General features: G+C 40.3%; 1 protein-coding gene across 1 annotated transcript in view; it reads right to left on the bottom strand.

The window, feature by feature from the left end:
- Positions 1–374: 374 nt before the first annotated feature.
- Positions 375–11,722, bottom strand: part of RGS5 (regulator of G protein signaling 5) — a 147,148-nt gene continuing 135,800 nt past the window's right edge. The window contains exon 5 of the mRNA XM_044301736.1: positions 375–892. Within this exon, the coding sequence (XP_044157671.1) occupies positions 731–892 (162 nt within the window). The 3' untranslated portion in view covers positions 375–730. The remainder of the gene's footprint in view (positions 893–11,722) is intronic.

The raw sequence follows: 11,722 nt of genomic DNA, 5'->3' as shown, positions 1-11,722 counted from the left end.
TGGTCAGCAGTCTTGACTCACAAATTAGCAGGGAGTGTGCCTATGTATGTTAAATAGGTTACTTTTCAATGGCATCCAGATCAGAACTTCCGTTCCTCCGGCTTTACTTGAGGTCTACACAGAAGTTCTTTGAGATGACTTTAAGGTGTACTCCCCATAAATCATGATCAGCATGAAGAGGGCATTCATCTGGAACACTCTACTCCTATGCAGATCAAGGCCTTGATGAGTTAGCGTTAACCTTGGCTCTAATCCAATAGTTGTTTTGTGATATTTTTCTGCTAATTTAGTTGTGTGGTAGATATCAATTTCTGCTCTGACTAAAAATACCCCCCACCCCTAGATGTATTACATGTGGCTTCTTTTACTAATCCATGATCTGTTGTGCAAAGTGCTGTCTCAAAACCACAAGGGGCAGGTGGGGCGATAAATGGAACGGACCAAGCCACCGCAATAATTGCATTCCATATGCTCTTCTACTACTTCTCACATCATCAAGAACTTGGTAAATGAATTAAATGGGATAACTTTTTATAATTTTTTTTGTACTATTTATAACTAGCAGAAGTTGTGCAGGCTTTCTTTAATCTGTGAAATAATGGACAGATTGGCAACAACAGTCAATTGAAAGAGCCCATTAGAAAAAGCAACTGCAGAAACAACAGATCAGCAAACCAGAGGGTGAAAGTCAAGGTGTGCTGGGGGTGCCCTGCACAGCTCCATCACACCGCTACTTCACTAGCTCCTGATAGATGTCTGAGCGGATAAATCTGGGCAGAGAGTCCTTCTCCATTAGAGCGAAGATCTTCTTCTGGGCCAGTTCAAAACTTGAGGGTGATGGTTCCACCAAGTTCTTCATGGTCACAGCTTTGGTGAAGTGATCAATGTTGACCTGCCCAAAAAAATAATGCAATTATTAAATCTGTCTCCTACAAGGACATGATCATGGATTTCAGATTGATGCATTTAATTTCATACATTTAATTTGCAAGTACTTATGTGCAAAGCAAGCAACTAAGAGAGGGCAATACCTTACACTAAGGCCCCTTTCACACGGATGAGTATTCCGCGCGGATGCGATGCGTGAGTTGAACGCATTGCACCCGCACTGAATACCGACCCATTCATTTCAATGGGGCTGTTCACATAAGCGGTGATTTTTACGCATCCTCTTTGTGCGTTGCGTTGCGATAATCCATGCAACGCAGGCCCCATAGAAGTGAATGGGGCTGCGTGAAAATCGCAAGCATCCGCAAGCAAGTGCGGATGCGGTGCGATTTTCACGCACGGTTGCTAGGAGACGATCAGGATGGAGACCCGATCATTATTATTTTCCCTTATAACATGGTTATAAGGGAAAATAATAGCATTCTGAATACAGAATGCATAGTAAAATAGCGCTGGAGGGGTTAAAAAATAATAATAGTTTAACTCACCTTAGTCCACTTTTTCGTGTAGCCGGCATCTGCTTCTGTCTTCATCTTAGCTTTGTGTAGCAACAAGGACCTTTGGTGACGTCACAGTCATCACATGATCCATCACATGATCTTTTACCATGGTGATGGATCATGTGATGACTGTGACATCACCAAAGGTCCTTGTTGCTACACAAAGCTAAGATGAAGACAGAAGGAGATGCCGGCTACGCGAGCAAGTGGACTAAGGTGAGTTAATTTTTTATTTTATTTTTAACCCCTCCAGCGCTATTTTACTATGCATTCTGTATTCAGAATGCTATTATTTTCCCTTATTACCATGTTATAAGGGAAAATAATACAATCTACAGAATAATGATCCCAAGCCTGAACTTCAGTGAAGAAGTTCAGGTTTAGGTACCAAACATGCGCGATTTTTCTCACGCGAGTGCAAAATGCATGACAATGTTTTGCACTCACGTGGAAAAATCGCGGGTGTTCCCGCAACACACCCGCACATTTTCCCGCAACACCCGTGTGAAAGGGGCCTAATATATATTACACAAATATATATATATATATAAATACGAAAAATGGCGGCACTGACTACAAAGATGGAAAAAATGGGTGCACGTTCCAGGGGAATCGACCTCTTACCCCAATCAATGAATCCAGAAAAAGGACGGCACTCCGGTCTTGAAGAAGTAAAATTAGTCTTTAATCAACCTTGCGGTACAACGTTTCGGCTCCAATACTGGTATGTATATATACTGTATATATATTTTTTATTTTCTTATGTATAACCTCAACAAATAAATTTTTTAATAATTCAAATTATATTTTATGTTTAATACAAGTGATTTAAAACCTGAATCCCTACTAGAAAGGTTCTTAGTAACGTCCAGGCGCTGATACCTTGCAGTCTGGCTGTGACGGGCGTTATTTGGATATATTCCATATGTTTTTGATCACTGTTACTTGATGGCATGTGGTGCTCAGGTTAGGTGTCTGCATTTATTAGACCAGCAAAGAATGTCCATATATATTTGTGCATGCCTTTAATTAATATATTTGTGTTTCATTTGCTTTTCATATGTACTGTCTATCTTTTTAATATTATCTATGTATGGTTATCCAGAGCTAGAAAAACGTGCTGCTTTCTTCCAGAAACCCCACCACACCTGTCCATGGATTGTGTCTGGTATTGCAGCTAGACTTGACTGACGTGAATGAGGCTGAGCTGCAATACAACACACCGTCTGTGGACAGGACAGGCAGTGTTTTTGTAAGAAAGCAACCAAGTTTTAATAATCCTGTACAAGCCCTTTAACTGGGTTTGAAGAAACCCATTGCAACATGGGTAATGCTGTAAGAGTGGAAAGTGTAAGGCCCAAAGTGACTTTCTCCTAAAGAGCCACTTACAACTGAATCTATCTATCTATTGAATCTCTACTATTCTATCTATCTATCTATCTATTGAATCTCTACTATTCTATCTATCTATCTATTGAATCTCTACTATTCTATCTATCTATCTATCTATCTATCTATTGAATCTCTACTATTCTATCTATCTATCTATCTATCTATCTATTGTCTATACATTATCTAGCTATCTACCTAGCTATCTATCTGTGTCTGTCTGTAGTATTTACACTAATTAAAGGAATTAAATGTCCGTATTACTTCATATGATTGAACTTTACTGCTTTCAAGGTGATATTAGCACCTGCTGTATATTTGCTGTAGTCTGTAAGTGTTCTCTAGTAGAGTGTGGTTAAAGAGAATCTGTCACAGGCTGCCAGGGAAGAGTCCGGCTTATTCATGAGCTCCTGATCTCCCCGCCTACCTGCTGATGACTGACAGTGTTCTGCTAGGCAGAGAACTCCCAGTCGTCTGCGGGAGAGGGGGAATTCATGAATAAGCCTGACTCCTCTCTGGCAGGCCATGACTCTTCTCGGGTATATACTTTCAGCTTATGTACTCTGCAACCACTTAATATGAGCACATAAGTAATAGATGAGCAGTACTGCAGATAAGGAGTCCATATTGCAATTTATTATTTTCCTGCTCCCCTCGGTTCCTCCGCTGACAGCTCTCAAGTGCCACTAAAATACACAGTCCGGACTGCTGTGCTGTTGTAACATGATGGAGAGGACTGCGCATGCGCATTACTGTAAAAAAATAACTTAATAAAAATTATTGTTCAAAAAAAAATAATAATAATAATAATTGAAAAACAGATTCCCTTGAAATATGCATGTTTGTCACTATATAACACTGACCTCAGTGAAAGCAGCATAAAGGATGTGACAGGTTTCCTTTAACATAGTTATTCCCACTGGTATTAGCTAACAGGGACATTCAGAAAAATGGATTTACCTGTAGTTTTATTGCAATCAAAACTTACACAATATGATATCATGATAGGACATAATAATTATAAAAACTGAAGACCAATATATGACCTCAAAGGACAAATGGAATCTCATAACTGCAATACCTCCAATAAGAACAGAGGTATGATGTCCAAACTGAAAATAATGCATTACTAGATTTTCTAGCACCAATCTAGTAGTATTGTGGTACATATAGTATAGTAGTATATTATAATAGGTGTGGTGATGTGAACGCTAAAGTGAATAAGGATCCTGGAAGAGGGGTATATCTCACCCAGGTTTCTCAACTGGGTAAGATAAGTAAAGTTCCAGAGTGGTGCTAGCTTCAGCAAGGCACAGTTGCTGGAGCTATTTTGTTTAGTAGTTAAGGGCTGGATTTTACTTGGATTGGGAGCTAGGTTGGTAGTCAGATCTCCCAATCCACCCCTCCCATTCCAGGGCAGGTTTTCCCTAGCATGAGGGATCCCCAGGTGTAATCACCTGGGATCATTACTGGGGAGTAAAAGCCCATCCCAGACTGTCAGTCGGGGTCGTGGTTGCAAAGAGAGGCCGGGTGAGGCTCTGGGTGTCTGGTTTCAGCCGGGCTAGGCTGAGAAACCACAAGGCTGGGACATAGCCTGGACTGACGTGTTACAGCCTGGGGGGCTGATATGCGCTTGGCTGAGGAAGCCCGACCTGACACTGTATCTGAACAGCACTGTATAGGTGAGTCAGGGATTGTACCATATGTTTAGTTAGAGCCCAGCCGGGCAGGTGTTTGTTTTGTATTATTTATGTTTTTCTGGAGCGAGATTAAAGCACAAGATTGGCCCTGTAACCCGGCTGTTTGTGGAGTTAATTGTGAGAGTGACCCCCGAAAGAGAGCTAATCCCTCACATAGGATAAATCAGATATCAGCTGAACATAGAAGAAAAACTGTGGCTGAAAATGGCAACACTGAAATAATATGCTGCACAGAACAGAAGGCAACCCCTAATGAGGGATCCAGCAATAATTATGCCATATAAAGGTATTTGTGCAGCGACCCGTGAGACGGATTGGAGGATGGGAATGGTATTGGCTCCGGTTTTTATGGTCAATCACAGTGGCTGTCCACACACAACAATGCTTCCTAGAGCCAGCGCAGTGCAAGAAGGGGGCACCGCTTCTTTCCTCAGGGCACACCCTGATTCTATCACTGTCTGATGGTAGCTGAGGTGCCCATGATGTTAGGTGTCGGGATGGGTGCAAGGCAGAGTGTGTATAGTGCAAGGTGCAAGGGCTAATATATGGTGTAATAGGAGTCAAAAACTCAGGCCAGAGGCAGATGAATAAGTATCTATTTTTACTAACTGCAAAATAAGGGTTGTAGTATATCGAAGAATAATCTGGACATAGTGAAAAATATTTTCCCAGATGGCAAGGTATTAAGGCTGGCAAAATAATGGCACTCTGGGTATGCATCTAGTCTCTCTCACTCTGGCAGCTGACTGTAATCTGGCAATTGTGGCTGTAGTGTCTACTACCAGATACAGGTCTTAGAGGCACATCTGGCCAGGATGTGGTTAAGTGTGATGGGTGTCTTAACTGTAATCCCTTACATGCAGCAAAGTCTGGTTGGCTGTAGTCACAGTATATCTTGCTGACTCTTATGCTTGCCATGCAGATATTAAGTTCTCCTTTCTTTCTATCTTTCTTTAGCAGAAGCAGTAACTTTCACAAAGATCTGTTAGTCTCTGGATTCTGAGGCCTAAGGAGAAGGAGCACATGGACTTGCTTCCTCCCTCGTCACACACTCACTCTAGTCTACTCTCTCTCTAGTCAGGAAGTAGGAACAGCTATTTCCTGCCCCTTCTGAAAGGGGTGAACGGGGTGATTAACCCTGTCAACCATACCAGGCCATGCTGGGTGTATATTACATAACATAAAACATTTTCAGGAACTGCATATGTCACACAGCTATGGAATGAAAAATATAGAAAATGGCTACACTCATATCTCAAAGCACTGCCAATAAAAGATCATAAATATCATAATATATAATACTATAATACTAGTATATATAGACCACACTACCTATAATCTTAAAGAAATGAATCCTATCACAGCACTAATGCTATCACAGCCATTGGATCAAAATATATAACATATTGTCAGGAGAATCTACTGTTCCTTCAATAGTACATCATTCAATAGGAGATATACATCCCTGGATATAAGTGCTCAATCTCCCACTACAGTGACAATGATGCCTGTCCCTCGATGCACATTCCCTGTTTTTCAGAAGCTTTATCAGGAGGCAAACAAAAATCAGCTCGGCTACACCAGATAAACACACTCAGCTATTCATATTAGTTATTTTTGCACATATTAAATATTGGGCGGTAAAGAGATTACACTGTAAGTATAATACCATATATATATAAAATATATACTATATATAAATGCATAATATATATACACACTGTATATATATAGTACGATATATATATATATACATACTGTATATATATATTAAATATACTACTGTATATATATATATATATATATATATATATATATATATATATATATGAAGAAAAAATATACAGCAGCACTCCTATGATGCCGGGTGCAATTCCCAATTGTTCATATATATATATATATATATATATATATATATTTATGAGATAATATTACACTCTATTATAATAGCATCCTAAAGTAAATAGGTAAATTTGTGAAACATTTTAGGTCTGCATATGATACATTAATATATATAGATATTTATATAATTAATAAAAAATAATATACACATACAGTTGCAAGAAAAAGTATGTGAACCCTTTAGAATGATATGGATTTCTGCCTAAATTGGTCATAAAATGTGATCTGATCTTCACCTAAGTCACAACAATAGACAATCGCAGTCTGCTTAAACTAATAACACACAAAGAATTAAATGTTACCATATTTTTATTGAACACACCATGTAAATATTCACAGTGCAGGTGGAAAAAGTATGTGAACCCTTGGATTTAATAACCTGTTGAACCTCCTTTGGCAGCAATAACTTCAACCAAACGTTTCCTGTAGTTGCAGATCAGACGTGCACAACGGTCAGGAGTAATTCTTGACCATTCCTCTTTACAGAACTGTTTCAGTTCAGCAATTTTCTTGGGATGTCTGGTGTGAATTGCTTTCTTGAGGTCATGCCACAGCATCTCAATCGGGTTGAGGTCAGGACTCTGACTGGACCACTCCAGAAGGAGTTTTCCGTGTTTTCTTCTGTTTATGCCATTCTGTTGTTGATTTACTTCTATGCTTTGGGTCGTTGTCCTGTTGCAACACCCATCTTCTGTTGAGCTTCAGCTGGTGGACAGATGGCCTTAAGTTCTCCGGCAAAATGTCTTGATAAACTTGGGAATTCATTTTTTCTTCGATGATAGCAATCCGTCCAGGCCCTGATGCAGCAAAGCAGCCCCAAACCAGCCCAAAACCATGATGCCCCCACCACCATACTTCACAGTTGGGATGAGGTTTTGATGTTGGTGTGCTATGCCTCTTTTTCTTCCAAACAACTCAACTTTCGTTTCATCTGTCCACAGAATATTTTGCCAGTACTGCTGTGGAACATCCAGGTGCTCTTGTGCAAACTGTAAACATGCAGCAATGTTTTTTTTTTGGAAAGCAGTGGCTTCCTCTGTGGCATCCTCCCATAAAATCCATTCTTGTTTAGTGTTTTACGTATCGTAGATTCGCTAACAGGGATGTTAGCATATGTCAGAGACTTTTGTAAGTCTTTAGCTGACACTCTAGGATTCTCTTTCAACTCATTGAGCAGTCTGCGCTGTGCTCTTGCAGTCATCTTTACAGGACAGCCACTCCTAGGGAGAGTAGCAGCAGTGCTGAACTTTCTCCATTTATAGACAATTTGTCTTACAGTGGACTGATGAACAGCAAGGCTTTTGCAGATACTTTTATAACCCTTTCCAGCTTTATGCAAGTCAACAATTCTTAATCGTAGGTCTTCTGAGAGCTCTTTTGTGTGAGGCATCACTCATATCAGGCAATGCTTCTTGTGAAAAGCAAACCCAGAACTGGTGTGTGTTTTTTATAGGGCAGGGCAGCTGTAACCAACACCTCCAATCTCATCTCATTGATTAGACTCCAGTTGACTGACACCTCACTCCAATTAGCTCTTGGAGATGTCATTAGTCTAGGGGTTCACATACTTTTTCCACCTGCACTGTGAATGTTTACATGGTGTGTTCAATAAAAATATGGTAACATTTAATTCTATGTGTGTTATTAGTTTAAGCAGACTGTGATTGTCTATTGTTGTGACTTAGATGAAGATCAGATCACATTTTATGACCAATTTGTGCAGAAATCCATATCATTCAAAAGGGTTCACATACTTTTTCTTGCAACTGTATATAAAATAATATGTGATTAATTAAATATATATATATATATATATATATATATATATGTAATGAGATAATATTATAATCCACTCTATAATCGCTTCCTATGGTAAATATGTGGAACATTTTAGATCTGCATATTAAACCTTGATTTTATACCCCTGACACTTCTTGCAGAAAGGTCAATCATTTAAAAAAGAAAAAAAAGGGAACAGAATCTATGACCCAGTCCTGGATTAGTGTATACAAGTCATATTCTTATTGGTAATGTTTGTGGTTTGTGGTTTTCATGGTAACAGGGGCAAGCGTCATATTCTTTGTATGCATTTTATTATCCTTGGCGAGGGAATAGACTGGAACTGATGTATAAGTGCAACATTTTCCCACAAGATGATCCCTATTCTTCATGAACAGCACATCCTGGAGATATTCTGCATAATATTCAGGAAATTAATCAAACACCAATTGCTTGGGATATTGTTATTAGCAGAATGGCTGTAATTATCTCCAGAAGAGATCTATAGAATAAAAAAGGAAATGAGGTTCCTACTTGTTTGTCTCCGATGATTACAGACTACTGTATTTTATTCTAGATTCTTTCCAATGTAAAAGTGGTTATTATGGTAATGAAGATCAGACATCATATAGTACATGACAACCTCTAACAAAGCTAGAATCCAGAATTATCCCTATGTGTTGCTCTGCTAGATTTATTTCAAGCTGGGAGCTTGGGGGGTGTCCTTTCCCAGGGGATGTATCCTTTGTGCTGCAGGTTTCTTCCTTTCACAATTCAGTACTTCCTTTTTGCTGAAGCTCCCTGTGACTGTCACAGCATCTAACAGTTGGTGTCAGTAGAAAGATGGAACTGAGCAAGTGCGACCACCTCAGCGAGGTGGACAGAGAAATAAAGGTGGCGCACAGATATAGTTTATTAAATAACTCAATGGCTATACTAAATGTTTAAGTACATCCAAAGGCAAAAATGTTCAGATAGATACAGGCGTGGGTGTGAAAAAGTTTGGACTATTTTTCATGGGAGAATCCTTTTAAGAACTGAAACATAAATGGTAGTCTAAAATGCCCTGGGTGCACTCTTCTGATTCAGCCTATTGCTAATGGGCGCAGTGGCATAGCTACAGAGGTCGCAGTCACCATAGCTGTATCTGGGCCCTGAACCTTAGGGGTCATAGAAGTGCCCCACCACATAACTTACCACTGACTGTAACATCTGACACTGAGCACTCTGCAGGTGGCTTCTCTAGCTAACATACTCCTGACCTCCCCAAACTCAGACTGACTAAAGTCGGGTAACAGAACTTTGAGCATTATTCGACATGGAGCCCCCTGCACCTCTAGATTACACCTCCTCCGGTTATGTTTGACACAGATTTGAAAATGCACAATTTATTCTAATTTACTTTTGAATTATTGTCAATTATGAAAGAAATACAAAAACAAATTTACATTTTGTTGCATTTTAAAACACAGGGAAAAAACATATCAGAAATATAGATCAAAAACATAGAACTTATTTCCAAAGTACTGTTACTTTTCAGGGCCACAGAAATATAGAAATCTCCATATTTGGAAGTCAAGACAAATTATTAGTATATGCTGTGACTTATTGATGATGGGTCCTAAATTTGGAAATCTACAGATCAACAAAGGGACCAAGGCCCTTTGCCCATTGTGTTTGCCTGCCAAAAACTGAGTTGGGAAAAACTCAATTAAAGGGTATTTGGGGTCACTTAGATATTGATGAACTATCTTCAGGGTGGGTCATCAATATCAGATCCTGGGGATCTGACACCTGGCACCCCCACAGTCCTTTGTTTCGGGCAGCCACAGGCACCAGAAACTAAACAGTGGATGGAGTCGGAAGCAGAAGGAAGCTGAGATGCAGTACCCCAGCATGACCACTACTCAATCTATGGAGCCCTATGCTTTAAGCTCTGTCCACTGTCCGGGACGTGCCAGGTGTTGGACCTCCACGGATCTGATATTGATGTCCTAGCATACACTAGATATTTGTCATCATACTTACGTGGGAAACCTCTTTACTTCTGATTTTGGCTTCCAAAACTGTATCAGGAAACCTGACCATATGACCGTACCTTTAGAGTGTATATCATTTGGATTTTCTACAATTGAATGATGGACACATAATATGCAGCGCTTTATAGCAGCAAACATGTGGATAAGATTTGAACAAATTTCATCCAGACACTACATGAAAAATCCAATTGACCTGTGGTGCAGCCTGACAATTTGTGCGGTGGATTGTCACCACGGATATCACCTCTTGCAATGCATAGGGTGAAATATCATGTAAATTATGCCGCAGATCTTACTACAGATATTTTCACAGCAATTTATGGCTTGGGTGGCCGACCCAGGAATGGTGGCGAGAGTGCATCAATCAAAAGGAGAGCAGCTGCCTCTAGCAGGAGGGCTTACAGAGACATCCAGTAATTAATTTGGCCGGTTGTTTTCTCATGAGGTTTCTGAATTCTATTCTTCTTTTTCTTTGCCTTAAAATTGCTGCAGCCCTTATGTCAATGTCCATTTACAGAACAGTGTATGCATTGATATATATTTACAATGCGTTTTAATGACATGGAAAAAACTGCCTCTAGTTCCTTTCACGTCTGCTGACATACACAATGAGGCTTTAATGCCAACATAAAAAGACAGTAAGAATTCTTTATATTATAGATGCTGATAGATTCCTACTATTAGTGTAAGCCGTGTACTAGGGTGGGCTGCCCAGGATACAGCGAAGTCACGAACGAGGAAAACAACTCCACCACCAACTTTTGCCAAAACAGAATTTTACGTAAACATGGTAATGAACACAACCACAACTGCTGGGAACATACAATAAATTGTGCTGCACAGTGCGGCACCCTCTGATGGATGCAGGAGGAAAGCGTGGTAATTTACCTACTGGTGGGCACAACTAAACTGCCACACCTTACCTGTTATTACAAAAATAACTGTATGGGTGCGTGGTGCGGGCTAGCCTGCGGTGCAGCACAACAGCTTACAAACTTACAAAGCTCTACAGGATTTCCCCTCCCATAACTGGTGTTGTAGCACGTGCCTGAGTATTCCTTCTGAGCAAGACGCCAGCCTGAGTTTGTGGGGAAGTTTATCAGCTCTCCGGTGTGAAATGTCCCTTTAAATTATGGAGTCCTTGCAATGAACAATAGCAACACTTGTGGCCTGACACAAACAGAGACCCTATCTAACTAACTACAGGCCTGGTCTCAGTCTCTAGCCGCCAACACTGTGATGAGGTGCGTGCACGATCTTACCGACCCGGGGCTGCTCTGTCTCCGCTGGTGACTCTGAACAGAACAAATGCCTCTCCAATAAGCATGCGGTCCCACAGTGTATGTCGCTTTGTTCCTCAGCATTCCTGAAAGCAATCCTCGTTCCTCTGGATAGGATCAGGGTCTTGGACACATTCAGCTTCACTTAGCTGCTGCTCTGGTCACTGAGGTCACTCTGGTCACTG

The sequence above is a fragment of the Bufo gargarizans genome, chromosome 7, assembly GCF_014858855.1.
Source record: "Bufo gargarizans isolate SCDJY-AF-19 chromosome 7, ASM1485885v1, whole genome shotgun sequence".
NCBI classification, from domain to species: domain Eukaryota; kingdom Metazoa; phylum Chordata; class Amphibia; order Anura; family Bufonidae; genus Bufo; species Bufo gargarizans.
Note: the sequence above shows the minus strand (reverse complement) of the source record. Positions and strands in the feature narration are given on the sequence as shown.